We start from the raw sequence: 24,591 nt of genomic DNA on the forward strand, positions 1-24,591 counted from the left end.
TATGTAAAATTATTTATTATTTATTATTTTATTTTATAAATTGATTTAGACTAAATAATAAAAAATTATGATGATATTGTTAATTAGATTAAAATTATAAAAACAACAAGTATTAATATATATAATTATTTTAATATATATATATATATATATATATATATATATATATATTATATATATATATATATATATTGAGCAGAACCTCTTAAATTTATGAATTTAAGAGACGGCTACCCTGAATTTTTTTTTTTTTCTAAACCGTTTTCTAATGATATGGCCAAGATGACTCGGGTAAATTACATTTTTACGACGTCGTTTCGGTTTAAATTGAGCGTATGAATAACTGAACCTTGTTGATTTCGGCCCATTAGCAGGAAGTTTAAATTCAGATTATTTGTTTTTATTAAGGAAGTGCATTAGACACATGTCGTGTTTTGGGCTGAGGAGTTCAGACCCAACTGTTCGAATTTCTCTAGGATTTTTCTAATTTCTGTTGAAATACGTCATATATCGTGTATATACATGTATAGCATTGCTGACCGGTTCTCGTGCGACATCGTTGGAATATTTTTTTTCTAAACAAATATTATGAAATCTTTCATTCAAGTAATAATTGTGAGGCAGACGAATACCAACACGATCCAACTAATACCTGTTTCTATATACAGAGAGAGACGGAGGCCTCGACTCCACCTGGCGTCGGTGATGTAGTCGCCACGTGTCATATCAAGAGAGAAGTCAACTTACCCTAATATTAGGGAAGTATTAGTGTAATGTGATAACTGACTGCATGTAATCAATTAGCAACCGAAAAGGGAGAAACAGTCGTGTGACCTCCTTACTTTCAAGGCATTATAGTCTTCATGCTAAAGTTTCGATAATTGGATTTCAAATAATATAAAATAAGTATATTTAATATAAATAAATAAATAATTTTTATGAGATGTGAGATGGTCAAACCGACCGGGTCCACTTCCAGCTTATAATACCTTCATAATTGAAATTGTTACAGATAAACAACTATATATTTTCCAATGAGACCAAGTCAGCTCAATTACGTGATAATGATTTTTTTTTTTTTGTAACCGTGTTTTATTTCTTTGTCATGAACATTCATACCTTAATATTTTGTGTACTTAGATATACTATTGTGAACCATTTCCGATGGTGTATTTAAATGCACAATGATATATATATATATATATCTTATTAGTAAGTTAATTTAAATTCTAATTAGAAAAGATAATTAGCTTAAGTTTGCTACGGATGACTCTCTGAAATATGACGATTTCATATGAGACATATTCACCATTAGTACGTAATTATTAGTGAATAGAACAAACGAAAATCGAGCATACGTACACTACAAGAAAACACGAAAAGGGTGACGCAAAAAGTGACGCAAATTTTGCGTCACTAAAAGGGTGACGCAAAAGTGACGATTTTGTGACGCAATCTACAGCGTCACCCAATGGTGACGCAGTGATGACGCAAAATTGCGTCGCCAAATAACGCGCGGAAATATCGTCACCCGTTCGTCACCCTTTCGTCACCCTTTGGTGACGCAATTGCGTCATTATATTATACTGACGCAATTTCGTCACAAAAAAGTTGGTGACGAAATTGCGTCATTAATAGTGACGCAATTGCGTCACTATTTTTTTTATTTAGTGACGCAATTGCGTCACTCTATTTCCTTTAAACCACACACCACACTCATACACTCTTGCACCCGAAAAAGAAAACTCAAAAAATGGCATCGAGTAATAACAATATTTATTACTCAAGAAAATGGATGTACGAAAGAGTAAATCCTTCTACGGATAATGTGTATCTATGCATTACGAAGAAGGATTGACTAATTTTTTGGAGTTTGCAACAAATCAATATATTTTTCTTCAGAGAGGAAAGATATATTGTCTGTGCCGAAGATGTAAAAACGAGAGGGAAGAAGTTCCAGAAGTTGTGATGAGACATCTATGGAAAAAAGGTTTTGTCTCTAACTATTACGTCTGGGTTTATCATGGTGAGACGTTTCAAATTTCTGATGAGAATATATCTGTGAGAAATACTGATGTCTATGATCAGCCAAATTCATATATTGAGATGGTTCAAGATGCATTTCCATCTCAATATAATGATCAGGTTACAGAAGATCCGATGAATGAGGCATCGAAAAAGTTTTTCGATCTATTAGAGGCTGCAAACCAACCTATTTATGATGGTTGTAAAGAAGGGCTTTCTCAACTATCGGCTTCTGCTAGATTGATGGGGATGAAGACGAGTTATAATCTTACAGAGAACTGCATGAATGAAGTTTGTCAGATGCTGAATGATTATCTTCCCCAAGGTAATAATGCTCCAGATTCGTATTATGATATGTCTAAACTGATGGGATCGTTGGGAATGGAATCGATAAAAATCGATGTATGTCCTAACAACTGTATGATATTTTGGAAAGAATCTAACCAGTTGGACAACTGTCGATTTTGTGGAGCTGAAAGATACAAGGCGAAAAAATCTGGTCAACGCAACCGTGTTCCTTACAAAAGGATGTTTTATCTACCGATCAAAGACCGTCTGCGAAGATTGTATGAATCTCATCAAACAACTTCACATATGCGGTGGCATGCTGAACATACATCAGATCCTGAAAACATGAGTCATCCATCTGACGGTGATGCATGGAAGAATTTTAACGAGGTATATATCCGAACTTTGCATCAGAACATAGAAATGTTTATCTATGTTTATGCACAGATGGGTTTGCACCGTATGGTCAATCGGGCAAACAATATTCGCTGTGGCCTATTGTTATGTCTCCTTATAACTTACCTCCAGATATGTGTCTGAAAAAAGAGTTCTTGTTCTTGACGGTTTTGATTCCGGGACCGGAGCATCCGAAGAAAAGTTTTGACATTTTTCTTCAGCCTTTGATCGAAGAATTACTTGAGTTGTGGCATTGTGGAATTGATGCATACGATGCCTCACAGAAAGAGAATTTCAGGTTGAAGGCTATTTTGATGTGGACTATAAGCGATTTTCCGGCTTATGGAATGTTATCGGGATGGAGTACTCATGGAAGACTGGCATGTCCGTATTGTATGGACGATATACAATCATTTCAGTTGAGACATGGAAGGAAATCATGTTGGTTTGACTGTCATCGCAGGTTTCTATCGCTAAATCATCCATGGAGATGGAACAAAATAAATTTCAGGAAGAATAAGATTGTGACAGATTCACCTCCTCTTCTTTTGACGGGCGAAGAGATATTGTGGGAGCGGATTGAAAGCATTCATGGTTTGGATAAAACCATTGATTGTGGTGGAAATGGTCATCGCAAACCATGTGAATATGGAGAAACACATAATTGGTACAAAAGAAGCATATTCTGGGATTTGCCTTATTGGAGGACTCACAAGCTTCGACATAATCTGGATGTTATGCATATTGAGAAGAATTTCTTTGATAACGTGATCAACACGATCATGAATGTCAAAGGTAAGTCGAAGGATAACGTAAAATCAAGGATGGACATCAAAGAAATATGCAACCGAAAAGAGTTAGAGTTGAGCAATGATGGAAAAGCCACAATTTCGATATTTAGACTGTCCAAAAGTGCTAATATCGCACTGTTGAAATGGTTGAAGGAAGATGTTCAATTCTCGGATGGTTATGCATCTAACATCGGGCGATGTGCTGATATTGATGGTGTGAAGTTAAATGGAATGAAGAGTCATGATTGTCATGTCTTCATGAAACGACTTCTTCCAGTTGCTCTTGTTGAACTAGTCCCGCGCAATGTCTACGAACCTTTATGCGGTACGTACATATATATATATATATACCATGGTTTTTTATTATTTTTTAATATATATTGATATAAATAAAAAAATGAATTAATAATTTTTTTATACATGGGTGCAGGTATCAGCACATTTTTCAGAGATATATGTTCAAGAAATCTTAATGTTGGTGATGTTCAGCGTATGAAAGAAAACATACCGCTAATCTTGTGTGCACTAGAAAATGTGTTTCCGCCTTCGTTTTTCGATGTTATGGAGCATTTGGCTATACACTTACCAGATGAAGCAAGACTTGGTGGTCCATTGCAATTTCGATGGATGTATCCGTTTGAAAGATTGTTTTTTCATCTGAAAAGAAAGGTGAAAAACAAGAACAAACCGGAAGGGGCATGTGCATACATCGGGAGCTAAGCCTTTCAGTCGTGTTATGCATGAAATGGCTAAAAAAAGTGAAGCGCCAACGTTGCTAGATCTGTTGAAAGCAACGCATACACGAAAAGATGGTGTGATGGTTGACGGAAAAGCGCAACAAATCGCGTCACAAATTCAACATGAGGTATATTTTCTAATATAATTTTTTTTAATGTTAATATTTTATATTTAATTTTAATTGTTTTTTAATATTTTAGATTATTGCGTCGCAACCAACACAAGGCGAAGCTTCTGCATCGGAACCTAATTTGCCGAAGGAGAAAATTGATGAGATATATCTTCAGGTAATTTATAAATAAATAAATTTATAATAATTTCAATTCAATTTTAATTTAAAATAAATTATTAACTAATTATATTTTTATTATATAGGTTGTTCCACCGAACAAATTTGGACGGATATACGGTCTCGGTTCAATGCAAACCGATATCACATATCATCCTGGTGAAGATGCTCCTTCAACTGCTCAGGAAACGCTTTCACTCGCACGACGAGTGCGACAATTAGAGGAGCAGCAAGCTGAACTTCTTCGGCAACAAGCGGAATTCTTGCGTCGACAAGAAGAAGATCGAAAACTCATTGAAGAACTACGAGTGCAAGCAGAATTTTTCAATGAGTTCCAAACCCGAGGATTTCCGAGCTTCGGAAGCGGTGGCGGTGGCGACGGCGATGAAGCCAATTACGATGGGGAAAATCAAAATTAAATATTTTATATTTTTTTTGGTTTGTAAATTAATTATGTATAACTTTAATTATATATTTAAATATAATAATATTTTTTTATTTTTTTTATATAGTGACGCATATTAGTGACACAATTGCGTCACTAATTTGGTGACGACTGCGTCACTGCGTCACAAAATAGTAACGCAGTTGTTCACGCAATATCGTCACTAATTTATGACGCAATTGCGTCACCAAAGCGCGTCAATAATTAGTGACGAAATTGCGTCACTAACTGGTGACGACTTTGGTGACGAAATTGCGTCACTAATTGGTGACGCAAGATGGTGACGCATAATGCGTCATATATTGGTGACGATTGGGTTACGCAATTGCGTCACTATTTAGTTACGCAATTTCGTCACCGTTGCTTCACCAAATGGTGACGAAATGTATGCGTCACCCCAGCGTTACCAATTGGTGACGCTTGGTGACGAAATTGCAAATGGTGACGGTGCTATTGGTGACGCTTTTTTTGCGTCACTATTTCGTCACTCTTTTAAAAGGGTGACGCAAAATTTGCGTCACCATTTTCGTGTTTTTTTGTAGTGGTACCAATGTGTTATGATGGATCTCATTCTTCATGATATACGTAACTAGAACACTCTGTGTGCTTTTTTTTCATAAAAAGGAAATAAATAGATGAAAAGCATACATAGTGGTAGGGCCAATATTCCGTGCCCTTAATTATGCACTAAGAAAATTAAACGTCTTATCTTTCGGATAAGGGATGACTTCGCGTATGTACACGCGCACACATATACACAAAATACACAATACATGCGCACACATATACACAATAAATACACACAAATTAACATACATATATGTTGGAGACCTCCTATGAAAACAATTGCATAAGCGGCATGAACATTAAATGTATATCATCAAGTATTTTACAAACGCTTGTGGAATTAATCGTATATAAAAGCTACGTGTTTAATCATGCATCAAATTCAAGGCCAATGTATTAGATCAAGGGTCCAACAGGGGAAAAATACCTAAGCTTGATTAAGTTCCCATGAAATATACCTTATGGTTGAGGAAGTATACCAACATTTATTGTTTTTTCTTCTCATGATATGCGCGCATACACACACAATATATACTCTATGTATGTGTATATGTACATATATGTGTGTGTGTATAGATATATATGTAGGTACATTTCATGGCTCTACTTCAAAGACTAAGTGCAGTGGTCCACCATAGCCGCCAAAGAGGCGATGTTAGAGACAATTGTCTTCGATCCAGAGGGATAACGTTCATCTTGATAAATGTTTTGACATATTTACACAATATATATATATATATATATATATATATATATATTATATGACAAATGATGTCGGTATTGTCGGTAATCAACACTCCTTTTTTATTATATATGTAGATAATGAATGAGGGATATATTGATATCATAACTATAATCCAACAAAATTTGATACAAGCATATTTACCAATATCATCATTGAGATTTTATTAATCAATATAAAGTCTTAAGGACAAAGTAGGCGCACATCCAATCGAAATAGGACAGATATGGGCAAATACCTACTTTTTGGTACAGTCACCATCCCAAAACTTGTGAAAAACAATTATAGATATACGTACGAGAAAAAACAAACTGATATATATATATATATATATATATATATATATATAGTCGTATCATATATATATACACACACACATGGACGCACGTAACCTTTTTTCAGTTTTTATGTTTTATTTACTACAACCTTTATTTTTAATCTAAACAAGCAACCTTATCTGATTGTCAGTTTGTAATAATCAACAATAACGTTAGGCTCCTCGATTTGGATTTGGAATTATGTAGAATTGATGTAGTGAAGTACGTGGTTTGGTTGGAAATGCATGGTTTGGTTAATCGCAATCTATGACTTTCTAGTATATTAAACTTGTCGTTAAATTGTTTATAACGGAAGAAAAAATAATATATGAGAAAACGAAGAATTTATATGATCAATTCCAAATAAATTTGAGGTTAAAGCAATGTTGATGTTGGTTATTATATTTTGGGAAAATGACATTTCTCAGCACAAATTTAGTAAAATAAGCTCTTTTTCTACACTAACTTCTAATTTGACAAAAATATACACCAAATTAACAAATTTTCCAAATCGATACAAGAATTATCCAATTTAACTGCGATTTATATATGTGTATGTGTATATATATAAATATATTTGTATGTATGTATATGTATATATATTTGTATAGATGCATGTATATATATATATATATATATGTGTATATTTTTTTATTTTGTATGTATATATAGATATATTTAAATATAGGAGTATATATGTTTATATTTATATTTATATGTAGATATAAATATATATGAATATATATGTATATATATATATATATATATTTCGTTTTTTTTGGAAAATCTGACGTATTGTACTGACATGACAAAAATTTTCCATGTGGCCTTCCACGTGAGCTGTTAACGAACACTTAATATCGTTTCAGATTGTATAGTTAATCGCAATTAAATTGGATAATTTGTGTATCGATTTGGAAAGTTTGTTAGTTTGATGTAGGATTTTGTCAAATTAAAAATTAATATAGAAAAAAGTTACATTTTGCTAAATTCGTGTAGAAAAATGTCATTTTTCTTTATATTTTTTACGAAACTCCTTTTTCTATATTTTCGGCGATAATTTTTAAATTATACGACTAAACACGTCTCTTTCTATATATTCCAATATTATTAGGTTTGAAAAGTCAATTATACAATTTATTTTTTTCCCTTTTAAATAAATAAGCAAGAAAGATATTGTGAGCAAGTGCATGTTAAGGAATTAATCGAGCAACGTGAATAAAGTTAGAATTAGGTGCAAAGCCAGACCAGAAGCAATAAAATGTAACTAGGCATCACCATGATGTCATTTCCCGAGGGAGTGACGCACGATCGCTCCGGCCGAAAAAAAGACGTTGTTTTCTCGCGAGATATCGAGGAGAAGTTAATTTCATGATCCGAGATAAGGACACGTGTTGACTAAGTAAGGGAACCTTGGCGTTAACGTGTCGACCTCAGGAACAGTCAGCAGTGGTCCACGGGGATCTGTCGGCGTCGCGTTTCTAAAAAACGACAAAACATGACTTTTTCAGATGATGAAATGTCTGAAATGCCCTTTAGCTTTTCGGTTAATTTCGAGGGGAGCGCCATCGGCTGGAATTAAACTTTAGAGGTGTACTTTCACGCACGGTGCCTGTCACTCGATCAGGATAAGATTCTCTCTCTCCGTGTCTGTTTTACCGTATTACCCCTCCCGTTGAAAATAAAAATATTTGTCATTTTCGCCAGAAATCTACGAGTAGATATCAAATCAACACTCAACGACAAATGGAAAACTTATCACCACCACTACATGTGCGATAAAATTTGTGTTATGGGATAAAGTCCGGTTTTTGAATCGAAATTGACACAAAAGCTAGATAATCCTCTAATAAAAATAATGTTATATATGATCATGTCATGGTATTGTTTCTATCTTCATTCGCCTTTTTCAAGTGTTTTCTGCATCGTTTTTATCCTATTTTCTCCCGGCCAAATGTAGATTTTTCTGACGTGGTTAATGGGTTATATTATATTCCGGAAACATTGGGAAAAATCCACCGTGAAAATTTGCAGAAGACCAACAAAAAAATTGTAAAATATAAAAAGAGGTATACAAGTGTAAACAAAGTGAGGGAGAGAGACCCAAACTTGGGTGACCTAGTGGTGAGAGAATATGCAAAGCATGCTCTCACCCTGGGTTCAAATCCAAGTGTGGAGAGGGACATTCACATGGGGTTTCCCCGATTTTCTGAGAGATGTAGTCGGACCAAAGGTGCGGTGAACTTCCGGATTATAAAAAAAAAAAGTGTGTGAGAGAGAGAGAGAGAGAATATGTGGATGAAAAACAAGAGCCCGACTCCTGATATTTTTGACATTTGATGCTTATTGCTTACGGTTAGGTCGACATGCACAAAACATATATGTCTGCAACACTCACTCTCTGCACTTTATCCCTCAAACACCTAATTTCCATTTTTCATTATAAATCAATTTTGTTATATCAATCTCTATATATAAACTACACCTAATTAATAGATTAACATCACCCTTTTCATTTTGAAATTATATATTTAGATATTGTTGTAAACAACGTTTTGAAAGTTTAATATATATATGATAATTTTTCCCTTCTTTATAAAATTAAAATTTATTATTTAATTTGCATTCTATATGAATTGATACAATCATTTTGAAAATATAATATCGATCATATATATAGTTTATATAAAAGCTTAGAAACCTTCGAATTTTTTTTCCCTAAATTGTAAATGCTATCAGGAAGTTAGCAATGGAAGGTGCCTTTTTATCATGATATATAAAAAACCTAGTTCATTTTAATATATGCCGCTTGTGAATATTTTCATAGAAAAATAAAAGGAAATTACAGATCTTGATGTAATGTAAAGTAATATCCCTAATTTTGAAATTTCAATATATACCATGGACCCACTGCCACTTTCCACATTTAAGGCTCTCCGTTACCCCACATGGGTTGTCCTTCCAAATTTCTTTGTAAACTATCCATGAGAAAAAGCGTACTCGTCATTTAAATTGAAATCTTATCATCTTGTATCCATTTTCCAAATTAAGCAGATTCAAATATCACCATCCGATGTTTTTTCTTATGACTTCATCAAACAATTGTACTTTACATTTAAACAACCATTTGTTAAAGTGATTGGATTATATATATATATATATATATATATATATATATAACGGATCTTTTTGGTTGATAATCCGTGTATATGTCATTGGGATCGGTCCTAATTAAGGGACAACTTACAATATTTTCATAATTCAATTTTTGATGAAGGAATTCCCACAATTTTATTATGAGATTATGGTCTTGACAAAAATATATCATGTACCATTGTCCCAAAAAGAAAATAATTTATTGGAAGGTTGCATGTGATTGGCTTAAGATCTTAACTTTTTGGATTAATTGGGAATGGAACGGCCCCTAGAGAACCCATTGACCGTACGTGTTATTGATTGCATATGCATGCATATATGTTTATGTTTGTGTCTACACTTCACATGCAAATTTATCTATTGGATTGTACCCTTTAATGAAAGTCGACCAGTTATACATATTTTTAATTTGTTACCATATAGTTTGTGAAAACTAGCTTAAATTTCCATATATAAATTCGAAATTACTCGCTAGCCCATGAATAAGAGGAAGATGAGACTACATCTCTATTGAAAAATACTAAATCTCGATATTTTCTTATAATTAATGCATACCACACACTATCATAGTCGGAAAAAGGTGGTTTTAGTTAAATTTCGAATGAGTTATGTCAAGGTTCCGTGAGAAGAAAATATAGGAAATTAAATGAAGGAAACGAAACAAATTAAGATAACATATTTGATGGGCTTAATCGACAACAATAAATTATGTATTTGAGAATATTTATACACGTAATTGGGCATATAATATAAGAGACCAATCCCTTGAAGTAAATCAATAGAAGTAAAAAAGTTAATAAATAAATACTCCGGGATGGGTTCCATCCCATGCTCGAGGTATTTAAGGAATAAATGGAAAACAAAAAAAGTATATAACGTAACGCAATTATCAACAAAGTGAGATGCGTCTTGAAGGCTCTTTTTACATCTGTTTGCTCACAAAAGGCATATCGTACGTATACATTGATAATTCAATTCCGAGCATGGCCCATATCTGTTTTATTTTGTCATTTCTCTCTGTGTGGGAGATTATCCTTTGAAATTATAATTATTTCATATTTATTTCCCATGCTATAAGAGAATTTCTTCGTTATCAACATGCGGTACTTATGTGTGCATGTCATATTTGTGTGTATATATATATGATATGTTACCAATATATATATGTATAAATAACAATTTTTTATGGCTAGGAATTTATAGATAAGTAACTTTCAAACATGTTACCGACAAAGAAATTCATCCCATCAAAAGTTTAGGGACAAAAACAAGTCACATCGCGTCATAGAATTCGCGATAAGATTTTTAAATGTTTTAAAGATGCTTACAAACTATGAATATATTGAATATGCGTTTGGCTTTTTGGAACGAGACGTTTATCAGGTTACCGATATGTAACAATTTTCCGTACCCTTGGCCTTGGGATATATTATTGAAATCGGAGGATTTATAGAAAGAAAATAAAATCGCCGGTTAGAGATTTTCCGAAAATATCGCAAAGGGTACGAGAAAATCACAAGACGACAAGTGAAGAGGCGTGGAGAGAGAGAATTTATGACACGATAGTACGTTTTACACAGAGCCTTGACTCTCTCTATGCTCTGTTGCCTCATAAATCAAAAAAGTTTTTGTGGGGACCACTCGGACCCCCCCATTTGTAGTAATAAATAACTTAATTAGTGAATCATAAATTGCTGAATTATAGTGTTTGGATTTGGATGGAGGATGCTATGAAAACCCTAAACCCTAACGAAATGTAAAAACAGACGGTATAAATCCCAATAAGAGAACTCTACAATTTACACATCGATTCGGTATGAACGATGTAACAATCGTATAGGAGTATGCCACATTAGTCTCCAACATATACACGTACACTTGGTGTCAAGTTTCATCCCCTTTATAATTTTACATATAAAAAATGTATTTGATTTCACATTTTATGAGAAAATGATGTGAAATGTAATAATAAAATCAACCGAAAATAAAAAGTCAAAGAGCTCCATGTGAAAACCAAAAAGCAACACTTTTTCTTCCCATCTATAAATACACTCACCAAGTTGCATCCGTCTTTCAAAACCCAAACCTCATTTGATTCACATCCAGAAACAGTTCATTCACAGACTTTTGATACCAATCTCAGAACTCATCACCATCTTTGTCTTCTTCAAATCGCAGTTCTCAAGCTTCTCCGCCATCTTTTCTCATCTCATTTTCTTACTCTCCAAGAAAACCGGACTGAATCTAAGTGCCCTGTTCCTCACGGAGCATCCTCGTACCAGTCCTTTCTTCTTCGTTTTTGGTTGCTCATATCAGAACTCAGAAAATGGGAGAGAAGACCGATGTTGTTCAGGTCGATTTCTACCCAAAGATTGCGGATATCAGATCTTCTCTGTCTCAGATCATACTAACAGGAGGAGCCAACACCCTCGACTCCATCTTCTCCCATTGCACCTCCACCTCCACCACCGCATCCGCCGGAGAATCCTCCCCAACCACCGCCCCTCCGCCTCCGCTCGGTTCCTCCGTCTATCTCCGGCAACGCGACCTCCTCCACAAGTTCTACCAAGAAAACAACCGGGTACCGTACCACACGACAACGACGCCGTTTTACCCGTCAGACCGCCACGACCTCCTCTTCCACCACATGGGTTCCACCGTTACCGCCGCGGCGTTCGCCACCGCCGCCGCCGTGGCCGCCGGAGAGAAGAAGAAGAAGAAGCTGTACAGAGGAGTGAGGCAGAGACATTGGGGGAAATGGGTGGCGGAGATAAGGCTGCCGCAGAACAGGATGAGGGTTTGGTTGGGGACTTCCGACACGGCGGAGGCAGCCGCCTACGCCTACGACCGCGCCGCCAACAAGCTTCGCGGCGAATACGCGCGCCTCAACTTCCCCAATCTCAAGGACCCGAGCGAGCTGCTTGGACTCGCAGATTCCAACAAATTGGTCGCTCTGAAATCTGCCGTCGACGCCAAAATCCAGGCGATTTGCCAGAGGGTGAGGAGGGAGAGGGCCAAAAAGAGCGCGAAAACGACAGCGGTGAAGAAGGCGGAGGAGGAATCGCCGGGGCAATTGTCGTCTCCGGCGGTTACAATAGCGGGGGAAACTTACTGGGTTTCGCCGGAAATGTCGGATGATGGGCTGTTGTGGAACAGCGAGAGCTGTTCGCCGGCGGTATCTGACGACGGTGCGACGGCGTCAACGGCGGCGGCGGAGGCGGCTGAGGCTGATGGGTACTTGCTCACGAGAATGCCCTCGTTCGATCCCGAGCTAATCTGGGAAGTTCTCGCGAATTAGAGAGTGGGAAACCAGGAAATTATGAATTTTGACCGACGAGTAATAACCGAAGGGGAATCCAGAGACGCGATGACGAAATTAGGGTTCAAAGGGATGAAGTTGGGGTTTTTTTTGGCTCTTAAAGTGGGTTTTGAAGTGTAATTGGTCATCGAGTTAAGATTTTGTATTATTATTATTAATCGTCGTATTGTAATTGTCATTATGAGGGTTCGATAGGGTTTTAACCGTTTAAGAAGCCTTGGCAATTTGTTAAAGAGGAGGCTTTTGGAGAAGTTCCCTTTTGAATTTGTATCGTTTTTTGAGGGGGACTCTGGTTGTACTTTTTCCTCCTTCCTATTATCCATATATATATATATATTAATTTTCTTTCTATTTATCGTAACTTTAAACCAACTTGTATATATGTAAACATGATAAGACATTGTACACTCGCAAGAAATCTTTTTATAAGTCAGATTGGAATGCAGGCGCAGATAGAGGACCGGTTTGCTATGGCATCGTTTGTACTTTGTATTGGACGACCGCGCCGCCAACAAGCTTCGCGGCGAATACGCGCGCCTCAACTTCCCCAATCTCAAGGACCCGAGCGAGCTGCTTGGACTCGCAGATTCCAACAAATTGGTCGCTCTGAAATCTGCCGTCGACGCCAAAATCCAGGCGATTTGCCAGAGGGTGAGGAGGGAGAGGGCCAAAAAGAGCGCGAAAACGACAGCGGTGAAGAAGGCGGAGGAGGAATCGCCGGGGCAATTGTCGTCTCCGGCGGTTACAATAGCGGGGGAAACTTACTGGGTTTCGCCGGAAATGTCGGATGATGGGCTGTTGTGGAACAGCGAGAGCTGTTCGCCGGCGGTATCTGACGACGGTGCGACGGCGTCAACGGCGGCGGCGGAGGCGGCTGAGGCTGATGGGTACTTGCTCACGAGAATGCCCTCGTTCGATCCCGAGCTAATCTGGGAAGTTCTCGCGAATTAGAGAGTGGGAAACCAGGAAATTATGAATTTTGACCGACGAGTAATAACCGAAGGGGAATCCAGAGACGCGATGACGAAATTAGGGTTCAAAGGGATGAAGTTGGGGTTTTTTTTGGCTCTTAAAGTGGGTTTTGAAGTGTAATTGGTCATCGAGTTAAGATTTTGTATTATTATTATTAATCGTCGTATTGTAATTGTCATTATGAGGGTTCGATAGGGTTTTAACCGTTTAAGAAGCCTTGGCAATTTGTTAAAGAGGAGGCTTTTGGAGAAGTTCCCTTTTGAATTTGTATCGTTTTTTGAGGGGGACTCTGGTTGTACTTTTTCCTCCTTCCTATTATCCATATATATATATATATTAATTTTCTTTCTATTTATCGTAACTTTAAACCAACTTGTATATATGTAAACATGATAAGACATTGTACACTCGCAAGAAATCTTTTTATAAGTCAGATTGGAATGCAGGCGCAGATAGAGGACCGGTTTGCTATGGCATCGTTTGTACTTTGTATTGGTTTTTATCGAATCTCCGCTATTCAACCATTGATTCTTAGATTCCGTCATTATTTTCCCATTAAAACACGGGAATACGCGTGGTGGATGGGAGATCAGATGGAGATAATCCCTCAATCCATAATTTGGTTGGGCCTTGGGGTTGGTTGGATGCTCAAATGATTTTCTTCCTTTCTTTTGCGAGGGAGTCAATTAGGTGTGTATTCGGAGGGAAGAAAGTCCGACAAGCCAAGTGGTACGTACGGCGACGTAAGATGGTAGATGGATGCCATGTTTTGAGAGTGTCGGAAATCGTTTCCAAAATAATATCAATGCTTGATTACCTTACCTAATCTAATTAACTATAATTTTCAATTTAAACCATATTTTGCACAAGATTCATAAAGACAGTGGTCCCCTTAATTCTCTCTCCGCGTGAAAGCAAAGACTTTTACGGGCGATTGCAGTAAAATATCAATTACGATTTATAAATCAAAGTACAATTAGGAAAAAAAAAACACACGAGATGAGGAAAAGTCATTTTTATTGTTTTAAAGGCACAACATCGACATATCACCACAGCAGACCAGACAAGGAAAAAATTCGTAATAATTCAAGTACTTGGAGTTTCAGTTCATACATATTGTATAAAATAATTTGGCAAAAGGACTAAAAAGCACATGCATAGCACATAATGCATTTATATTGCGGTTAATTTTGATGTTTTATAATTTGACTAAGCATTTGTGTACAGCAAATCTAATAAACATACTACAAATAGATATCCAACGAATATTCCTGAATTAGCTACCTACACCTACAACTAGGGCTGGGCACAAATACCCGAAAATCGGGTATCCGTCGGATACTCGTCTCACGGATACCCGATTTTAGGGTACTCGTAATTTTCAAATCCGAATCCAAATCCTTATTTTTCAATACCCGTGAATCCGGATCCAAATCCGGATAATAGAATTTTTAAAACCGGATATCCGCGGGTACCCGCGTATTATGATTATAAATAATTATATCTTATATTTATATAACATTTTTATAAAATACAATTATTTTAGATGAAATAATTTCATATTTTTTTAATATTAATTCAAAAAAATTAAATTTATTATTATTTGTCTCTTATTATCTCTTTTGTCTTATATATTTTATCATAATTCATCAATTTTTATAAATATATCTTCATGTTTTAAAAATTACAACCATCTTGATCATTATTTCATGGTTCGCTCAATATATATATATATATATATATATATATATAATTCTTATTCTAGAGTTAAGTTATAACTAAATCAAAACCATTTCAAGTCAAATAAAAACAAAAAGGAAAAATTAAAAACCAACTTGAACTGAAAGACGACACAGAAGCGAAGCATACGATTTGTATTAAAAAAAAAAAGAGATACACAGGATATAAAAGCCAAGTGAAGATGACACATTACAAAAGAGAAAAGGGGAGGTCACCAGCTCATTGAATCTTTAGACTTCTGAAGTTTGGTTTTGTATGAACTCTCTATGTCTTCCTGCAGCATTCATCAATCAAACCCTTTAAACATCTTTTACTTTAATTATACGATTTCTTCCAGAAACAATTTATACCAAAACCCATCTAATATAAAACTGATTGCATATGTTCTTTTAACAGCAAACTATTTGAGATACCTTGCAAGACTTTAACAAGGGCTCCAAGAATGAGGATCTGAAGAAGTCGACTGATTTCCCAAGTGAACTTCTATCTGAATCTGCAAGAAGTTAAAACATTTGCTTATGTTAACGATTGAACCGATAGGGCAGATACGAAGATAAATTTCATGATAATAATATCAGGAATGTACCATCATCCAAATCCACGTCCATTCTGGAGCCTCCTGAGTTGAGTTCTTGTAATAGCTGTAATGGTTGGATAAGCAAATAAGCTTACAGTGAGAAAAAGACTTATTTGTTCACTGAGCAATTTAGAAGCACCCTCCTGGTGTATTGAATTTAAACTTTACCAGGGAAAGTGTAGGAACTGCTAACGGATCAAATTCATCACAATTATTCGGGTCTATTGGAACACAGACAAGACCTGAAACCAGAAGAAATGTGAACTTTGAAATCATCCGCGAGTGTGTGAATTGGTACAGACCTGGTATTGACTGAATTCTTAACCATTGGTATCAAAGCTAAGCCCCAAATGGAGGGGCCTTGTCACAGAAAGGTTTATTAAAAGACAATACTGATCCTTATAACCCTACAGGGAGAACCCACTTTGTAAAAGGATGATGAGTCTTATACTTGTTTGAAGTGCAACCATAACAATTTTCCATTCTCTGGAGGGTGTTGCAGAGGATAGGAGTACTTTCATAAAATAGATATAAAAAAAAAACCGACCTGTTTTTGGATGAACACAGAAGGGTGCCTTCAGCAAATGGTTCATTTGTTTAGAGACCTGAAATTAGGGATCAATGACAACTAACCCAATTAGTACGGTTACATCACAAGCGTTTGGTGGAAATTATAGTGCCAATATAAACTAACCTCCAAGTCAATCCGAGGGTAAGCAAAAGTGAATACAATCTCTTCTATGCACATCCGCAGTGACTGAGCCTGCAAAAGCAGTGGACTCAAAATTAGTCATTCAACCAGCACCAAGCTGAGATTCATGTTACATTAAACTAAAATATCGATTAGAAAAGCAGAAAACTTTACACCACAGTAATGTAGATGTCGGTTAATTTAATTGTAAGAAGCCTTTTAAAGCTACAGATCACACCTTTTGTTTCTTTGATAGGAGCACATTTTTCAGCTGCTCCCACCTAGTGATGCTGATGGCTTCTTCGGATAGAGATGGTCTCGCAGCATTCTCCCACTTTTCTCTAAGTTCTGATTTAATATCTGCCATAAAATGTAGATTGTAAACAATCCAGCTGTTATCGAGATCAGGGAGAAAAATGCACTATCACACTGCAGTACCTTCATCTGGAATCATCTCAAGTACCTTCTCGTATTTCTCCTTGCTAGAGAATATCTTTTGTGTTGCAAGCAACTTATCCTCAAAGAAATTCTTGAGAAAATCCACATATGATCTCCTGAAATCCCAAACAGGATCAGCAGCACAGAGAGAAATAATTTAGAAAAAGGACAGAGATCTTAATCTTACGCAAGAAATGGATGCAGGGCATGACCCATCAGAGCGACTTTTCTGGCTTTGTTTTCATTCCCCTGCACCACATCAATAAAAATCAAAATCATCAAATTCCAAAACTAGATACCAATAAAGTAGACAACACCTTAGATTGAGAGATCACCACCTTATAAACATGGAAATATTCAGCAATAGCTGCTCTTTGTTCATTAGTTAACCTGCAGGGTTGATCACATAGTGTTACTCAATACTGAAATATGTTGTATCCATGAAAAATGAGAAACAGTGTCGGTTTCCTTCAGCGATTTTTTCACCTTCGAGCTTTGGCGTCACAAACCCAGCAATGGACTCCACGTCGACCACTGAAGACCCAAAGAATGTGTTTAAAACCAAAGTCCTCTGCGCATTAGATTGATAAACCAAACCCATTAATGACATATAATTGAAAAACACGAATACTTCACTAACGATCTTTGCACATTTTCAAATCCATAACAAGCAACTCTTTCTATGCATTTCCAGAACTTAAATAGAGATCATTCAAAGATCAGGAAAAAAAAATCAAATCCAATTTGTGGTACCTCTTAGGGCCGTGTCAATAACTTTAATAGCAACTGTCATTAGAGGCCAGCAGCTGTGGCAAACATCAGCTCCCGAGCAACAATATCTGACATCATCGTAATCCGTTATATCCTGAGGAAAAAAATTCAAGAAAATCCACCAAAATTGAACCTGTGTTCAGAGTAAAAACCACTGATATGAACTCCGAATAAGATATTTAACTCACAATATCGAAGACCAGCTCTCTCTCCACTGGAGTAAACACATTGTCACCGCTTTCGGCGTAGGCACGTCTCTTATATGGCTGAGAGAGGCATTCATATCAGAAGTCAATCAAGAATTCTAATGGTTTATATGGTCCTTCAGTAGTTCAAAATGAAGAATTTCTAACTTACATCGACATTATACACAGCACCGATATCAATCTTGAAGGGACATTTCCCTTTTATCGATTCTTCCATGGCCGAAGCATTCTTGAAGGACATGTACCTCACATAAACGTCATTTTCTAGGGTAAATGAAAACTCTCGTCGACCAAAATAGAACTCATCGCATCCAGGATGCTTCCCATCTACAGAACATACACGGACATGAACATATAGAAAAGCTAAGTCATTGATAATTATGCTTTTCACTAGTAAAGGAGAAGTAAAATCGGAATGCTCTATAGTTACAAGTACCGTTTCCATAGGAAAGCCATCTGAAGATATCATTATAAGGAAATAGATTTCCTGCAACATACAATTAAGCGTTCTTCAGTCCAAACACGAAAACCAGACATCACTCATGTCCGTGAAACGACACGAATTACGAGATAGAACATGACAGGAAAACTTGCCGTAGTAGATTCGGAGGTAATGAACATTGAATTCGTCGGGATATTCAATTTTAGGATTTGGGTCGGTGGTCCGAAGTTCATCTGTCACCATATCCTCAGTTTCTTCCCTGGTCATCTTCCCTCACAAGACAATGACAGTTCTGTGCAATCTGCCAAGGGAAAGCAAAATTGTTCAGACACCAGATTCACAGAAAAAAGGGCCGATTTCAGGATCGACCCATACAATTTACCAGACAAAATTGAGGCTTTCTCGCGAATGTACAGGAAGCAATCGATCGAAAAGGGAATTCGCCGAAACCCGAGTCCGATGGAGATGATTGAACTGGCAAGGACAGAAATAAATAGCCGATGGGGAAGACAAACTTGCCGGAGACAGTATCAGTCAGCCGTTGCGAGTCCTGGCCACTAAGATTTCCTAGCGTTGGCTGAAAATGGCAGTGGTGGAGATGGCGGGAATAGGAGGAGGACATTAGGGCAAATATGGCGGGAAAATGATTCGAGAGAGAGAGAGAGAGGAGAGGGGATTAGGCCCAAGTCAAAGTCATGAGTACGAAACCCAATATCTTTTAACAGGCCCATTTATTAGTACCCAAAGGCCCTTTTTTGTTTGGTCGTCATCATTGGACATATATGATATATATTAGGAGCACGGAATATTCGCCACAAACGTTTGTAAAGCTGCTGCTGTTTTTTCCATTATAAATCTAACTAATTTATCTTAAAATGCCCAATTTTATTATGATGTAAACATTACGTTAATGTATAAAATATTGTATAAGAACAAATACTTCAAAGGAAAAAATGAATCCTAATATATCGAGATATTGGTAGGTAATTAAAAAAAAATTGGAATTTCAGTGAGTATAATCAGATAAAATTTTGGATAATAAGTCAACATAAGAAAAAGAACAAGAAATTCATTGAAGGCTATGCATCCGTACAGGAGCAGTTGGTTTATTTCCCCCTCAGAAAACGAGAGGGAAGGCATATTCCAAATTTCCAAGCTTCATATATTTTTTTTTTATTTATATATAATAATTTATTTCTTTATTTAAAAATGTCAGGCGACAAGTTGCGGGTAGGAAAGCCCTTAGACACTTCTGGAAACTTCCCGTGACGAAGCTTCTTCTTCTTCTTTCTCCTTACCCTTCTGTGGCGGCTTGCTCCGTACGCTGATCAGAGGATCCTTTTCGATCTTTGACTAGGACCGATTCTTCCATCGAGTCGATTGGTTGTTCTGCGAGTCTTCTTCCTCCGCCAGATTCGTTTTCTCCGAGATTCGGTGGCGTAGTCGTGATGGTGGCGGTGGAGTGTTGCACGGCAAAGACGGCGGTGGATGGGAAGGGTTTGACCGGGATCGAGGAGGAGTTCATCAGGAGATATCACGCTCACGAGGTTATGGAGCATCAGGGTAGCTCGTCTCTCGTTAAGCACATCAAAGCTCCTCTTCCTCTGGTAAGTTCCGGTTTGAGTCATTCTCTGATCACCTGTTGGGTTTATAGATTCCATTATGGGCGATCCATCATTTCTTTCCGGATTGATTGATGGAGGAAAATGGATCTGTTATATTGTTTGTTTAAAAGTCAGCAATCGAAACCCCCATCCTAAGGTTAGATTCGTCAAACGTACAAGCATTGACCAGAGGTAACTCGGCATTAGAAGAACCCATCATGGAATTCCGTGGAAATTTGGTGAGGGAAAGCGTCGGATCGTGTGTATTTGATAGTTAAGGTTGTGGGTTTGGATTAGGTTTTATGTTCGTGTGAATGAGATGTTTCAGGTTTGGCCGTTATAGTGATAGATGTATAGCTGCTATTGGAAGAACCAGATCCTGTTGTTGGATTTCTGAAAATATTTGCAGGGAGAACTCCTGAATTGATTGTATTTGCTATATAAAAGTAAGGTTTGGGTAAAGGTTCATGATTGTGTGTGTGATTTTGGATTCACAAGCTTGTTCATTTTATTGATTAGATGCATGTGATAACTTTTAGAAGAACTTGCTATTGACTCCTGAACACAGATTCTGTGGGGAAAAGATTTGGGTTGACAGTATTCGTTGTTTGAGAACTAGGGTGTTGGGCTAAGTTGCATGGCTGTGTGATTCATTGTTGGATTCTCAGGTCTGGTCCTTGGTACGAAGCTTTGATCAACCGCAAAAGTATAAACCATTTGTTAGCAGATGTGTAGTGAGAGGTGATCTTCGTGTTGGAAGTGTTAGAGAAGTGAATGTTAGGTCGGGGCTTCCAGCTACAACCAGCACTGAGAGGTTGGAGCATTTGGATGATGAAGAGCATATCTTCAGCATGAGGATAGTGGGAGGAGATCACAGGTTAAAGGTAACAAACTTTATTTTTGACAGTCCTAAATTTCTCTTTTGAATCTTGGCTTTTTTTGCTCTCTATATTCTTTATGTTTATCTGAATGGTTCCCCACATTGGTCATCATATAGGCTTCTGCACTCTTGCTTAACCTAGTCTTTCCATACCACAGTTTGATGGTTATCGATTGCCGTTCTATAGCGCAGATTGACTGCCGTTTTATACAATCTTTGGCCTTTAGCATGAACCTAAACCTCCTTATGTTTTTTTATTTCTCCTGACCTCTGCAAGCTTGCAACTTTCTTTCACTCTGCGTACTTTGTTTTCTCGTTTCTCGTGACAATGTTCTCTGATTCCTCCTCTGACGTTGGGGCTATGCAGAACTACTACTCTGTGGTCAGTGTCCATCCCGAGGTCATAGATGGGAGGCTCGGGACCTTAGTGATAGAGTCATTTGTAGTAGACATACCAGAAGGGAACACCAAAGAAGAGACATGCTACTTTGTTGAAGCCCTCATCAAATGTAACCTCAAGTCGCTAGCAGATGTCTCGGAGCGATTGGCTTTGCAGGGCGGTACAGAAACCATCAACAGAATCTGAGCTTCTCGGGTAATCAATTATCAATCACCTGCATGATGCGCTCTACCGAGTCTTGTTTAAACTTATTGTACAGGTTCCTCGGCTTGAAAACCACCAGTAACAATCTTCGGAGTTTGAGCTGCTCGGTTAAAGGAGGGTCTGCTCTCTTGTGTCTGAAAATGTAATAGATCCTAGTGGGAGTCCTGTTTGAAACCATTTTACTGTACAGCTCAGCTTTTGTTATGTGTCCGAAACTCAATAGGTCTCTGGTTCTGGACTCATCTTTTTATACCCTTACAGGTATTGGAGTGTGAATCAAACGTCGAGTGATTTGGATTCGGATTGTGTCTGTAAATATGTCCTCATGACATGAACTCTCGCTTCATAGTAGAGTTTCTTGTTAGATATTTGACTCATTAGATGTAGATGTAGCCGTTGGTTTACTTCAATTTTTGGCGCAGTATATCCAGTATTTTTTTCACATCATCCAATACACACGCACATATATATATATACACACACCAGATTCTCCTCATAATTTTAATTTTAATGTCGTGTTTCATAGAAGGAATTATAGATATATGGATCATATAAATATTTTAGCTGTGTTTTTTTTATGGCCAAGGATAATCTCGTAAAAGGCAAAAAGGAAAAAATGGTTGGCCATTAAGAGAAAGGGCAAAGAAATTAACAACGGTAGCATTAATTTCAACGTGGGCATGGCACTCGCGTCCTTTTCCGTCTTTCATCCTCCAGATCTACAGAGTTCAAAAACCTTCGAGAAAATCTCACTCTCCCTTTTCTCACCTCCCAAACACTCATTCCTTCAAATCATCCCGTGTCAGCCCAAAGATGCCTCAGTTCCCGATCTCTATTTTTGTCTTTTTCTCTTTTTTGCTTCTGTTTTCGAGCGTTTTCACCCTCGGGGAGCCGACGACATGCTCGGGGATAGTGCCGTTGAGGCACAGGGAAAATAGGTTCTCTATCACGGAGTTCGGCGCCGTCGGCGACGGCACGACGGTGAACACCAAGGCTTTCGCGGCTGCGATCGATCGGATAGAGCGGAGCGGAGGCGGAGGAGGAACGCTTCTGTATGTGCCTCCTGGTGTGTATTTGACTGAGAGCTTCAATCTTACCAGTCACATGACACTTTACCTCGCCGGCGGTGCCGTCATCAAAGCTGTTCAGGTGGTTTACTTGTTTTAATCAGAGCTTGTGGGGACTGCATATTTGTTTTGTTTCGTAATTAGAAGACGTAGTTAAGTGTTTGCGATAGTATTTTCACTGATTAAGCGTGATTCATCGAGCTGGTTTAGATTGTGAGGAAAAAAAAATACGAATCTGAGGTGCTTGATTCTCTGACTGCAAGAACAGTATACTTGCTGAATATCGAATCGCCTGTTACGCGAAATGTGTCGGTGGGAATGAGCTTGTGTGTATTGTAAAGATTTTGTTCATTGGTTTTCGTTGAACTTTGTTTCTGATTGCTTTACAGTTGTAATCATTGCCTCTATGTACTGTAAAAAATGTGTTGCATTGTGTCTTTTCGCTTGGATTATTGAAGGGCATTTATCAAATGATTGCTTGATGACTCAGGACGCAGAAAATTGGCGTTTGATTGATCCTTTGCCATCTTACGGAAGAGGAAGAGAGCGCCCAGGAGGAAGGTACATAAGCTTTATTCATGGTAATGGACTCAATGACGTCGTGATTACAGGTGGGGACCTTTTGGTTATTACATGAAGACATTAGATAGTTCTCTTGTTAGAACCCTTTTGCGTTAACTTACCATTGGTAAGAATAACCATATTTTCTGGGAATGTGGATTTGATTTTTGGTAATATTGTGTCGCAGGCGAAAATGGGACAATAGATGGCCAAGGAGAACCTTGGTGGAACATGTGGAGACAGAGGACTCTAAAGTTCACAAGACCGAATCTTGTTGAGTTCAAGAATTCTAGGAACATTGTTATCTCCAATGTAGTTTTGAGGGACTCACCGTTTTGGACCATTCACCCGGTTTATTGCAGGTTCCCGTTCTTGCTTTCAGACTCAATTCAATGAAATAAAGAAAGCTACTTGTTACTTTCTAGCTAAATGTTGTGTACTGGATTCTCTCTGATGATTTTGTCTGTCATGGCAGCAACGTGGTCGTTCATCACGTTACAATCCTCGCTCCAGCCGATTCTCCCAACACCGATGGAATCGATCCAGGTTTCATCTGCTTTCTACCCTTTTAACATTTTGTGTTCATTGTCTCGTTTTATATTTTAAAGCTCCTCAGTATATTACACCCATGTATACATCTAAAACTGCAATTGTGAGAATCTAAATCTGAATAGGGAACTGAATATGGCACCTGTCTCGGCTCTGTCACGTTCAATCCATAGCTTAGCTTCCATCCGTTTGTGTCTTTCGTGCCATTATCACATTCACGTCATCTGTTTTTCCTTCACTCTCTAACCACACAGGTTATGAACATTTTAGACATCAATGTTTCCAAGAAAATATAGGATCGCTGGATACCACCTTTAATGCTGCTTCTGAATCCATTGCTGCAGATTCGAGCACGAACGTCTGCATAGAAGATTCCTACATATCCACCGGGGACGACCTTGTTGCTGTGAAGAGCG

At 37.4% G+C, this 24,591-nt stretch overlaps 6 protein-coding genes across 12 annotated transcripts in view; 5 read left to right on the forward strand and 1 right to left on the reverse strand.

Annotated features, from left to right (window-relative positions):
* Window positions 1-2,106: 2,106 nt before the first annotated feature.
* Window positions 2,107-4,220, forward strand: LOC109116509. The gene is made up of 4 exons (XM_019202081.1): window positions 2,107-2,350; window positions 2,761-3,825; window positions 3,931-4,018; window positions 4,166-4,220. Exons 1-4 carry the CDS (start codon window positions 2,107-2,109, stop codon window positions 4,218-4,220), a joined length of 1,452 nt encoding a protein of 483 aa, XP_019057626.1.
* Window positions 3,619-4,946, forward strand: LOC104809649. The gene is made up of 4 exons (XM_010535695.2): window positions 3,619-3,825; window positions 3,931-4,365; window positions 4,439-4,525; window positions 4,614-4,946. The coding sequence occupies exons 2-4, from the start codon at window positions 4,237-4,239 to the stop codon at window positions 4,944-4,946; spliced, it is 549 nt and encodes a 182-aa protein (XP_010533997.1). The 5' UTR covers window positions 3,619-3,825; window positions 3,931-4,236.
* Window positions 4,947-11,715: 6,769 nt separating this feature from the next.
* Window positions 11,716-14,362, forward strand: LOC104809334 (ethylene-responsive transcription factor ERF061-like). Of its 2 annotated transcripts, XM_010535283.2 has the most exons (2): window positions 11,716-12,659; window positions 13,632-14,362. In XM_010535283.2, the coding sequence occupies exons 1-2, from the start codon at window positions 12,081-12,083 to the stop codon at window positions 14,022-14,024; spliced, it is 972 nt and encodes a 323-aa protein (XP_010533585.1). In that variant the 5' UTR covers window positions 11,716-12,080; the 3' UTR covers window positions 14,025-14,362. The 2 variants fall into 2 exon arrangements, with proteins under 2 accessions (XP_010533585.1, XP_019057638.1); XM_019202093.1 differs by lacking the exon at window positions 13,632-14,362 and having other exon boundaries at window positions 11,718-13,390.
* Window positions 14,363-15,862: 1,500 nt separating this feature from the next.
* LOC104809335 (DNA primase small subunit) lies at window positions 15,863-19,510 on the reverse strand. 5 transcript variants are annotated; one of them, XM_010535287.1, is made up of 17 exons: window positions 19,430-19,510; window positions 19,063-19,211; window positions 18,905-18,955; window positions 18,620-18,795; window positions 18,451-18,528; window positions 18,245-18,395; window positions 17,978-18,062; window positions 17,830-17,881; window positions 17,679-17,740; window positions 17,492-17,607; window positions 17,292-17,413; window positions 17,057-17,125; window positions 16,910-16,967; window positions 16,531-16,604; window positions 16,372-16,426; window positions 16,199-16,278; window positions 15,863-16,059 (listed from the first exon to the last, which is right to left on the reverse strand). In XM_010535287.1, the coding sequence occupies exons 2-17, from the start codon at window positions 19,175-19,177 to the stop codon at window positions 15,997-15,999; spliced, it is 1,407 nt and encodes a 468-aa protein (XP_010533589.1). In that variant the 5' UTR covers window positions 19,178-19,211; window positions 19,430-19,510; the 3' UTR covers window positions 15,863-15,996. The 5 variants fall into 5 exon arrangements, with proteins under 5 accessions (XP_010533589.1, XP_010533587.1, XP_010533588.1 ...); XM_010535285.1 differs by having other exon boundaries at window positions 19,293-19,506; XM_010535286.1 differs by having other exon boundaries at window positions 19,286-19,506.
* Window positions 19,511-20,120: 610 nt separating this feature from the next.
* LOC104809336 (abscisic acid receptor PYL8-like) lies at window positions 20,121-22,378 on the forward strand. Of its 2 annotated transcripts, none has more exons than XM_010535291.1 (4): window positions 20,121-20,517; window positions 21,183-21,398; window positions 21,762-21,989; window positions 22,260-22,378. In XM_010535291.1, exons 1-3 carry the CDS (start codon window positions 20,359-20,361, stop codon window positions 21,978-21,980), a joined length of 594 nt encoding a protein of 197 aa, XP_010533593.1. In that variant the 5' UTR covers window positions 20,121-20,358; the 3' UTR covers window positions 21,981-21,989; window positions 22,260-22,378. The 2 variants fall into 2 exon arrangements, with proteins under 2 accessions (XP_010533593.1, XP_010533592.1); XM_010535290.1 differs by having other exon boundaries at window positions 22,054-22,364.
* A 300-nt stretch (window positions 22,379-22,678) lies between these two features.
* The window catches only part of LOC104809650 (probable polygalacturonase), a 10,487-nt gene continuing 8,574 nt past the window's right edge, over window positions 22,679-24,591 (forward strand). The window contains exons 1-5 of the mRNA XM_010535696.2: window positions 22,679-23,147; window positions 23,556-23,676; window positions 23,814-23,988; window positions 24,102-24,172; window positions 24,520-24,588. Coding sequence (XP_010533998.1) covers window positions 22,812-23,147; window positions 23,556-23,676; window positions 23,814-23,988; window positions 24,102-24,172; window positions 24,520-24,588 — 772 coding nt within the window. The 5' untranslated portion in view covers window positions 22,679-22,811. The remainder of the gene's footprint in view (window positions 23,148-23,555; window positions 23,677-23,813; window positions 23,989-24,101; window positions 24,173-24,519; window positions 24,589-24,591) is intronic.

The sequence above is a fragment of the Tarenaya hassleriana genome, unplaced genomic scaffold (genome assembly GCF_000463585.1).
Source record: "Tarenaya hassleriana unplaced genomic scaffold, ASM46358v1 Cleome16, whole genome shotgun sequence".
Classification (NCBI taxonomy): Eukaryota; Viridiplantae; Streptophyta; class Magnoliopsida; order Brassicales; family Cleomaceae; genus Tarenaya; species Tarenaya hassleriana.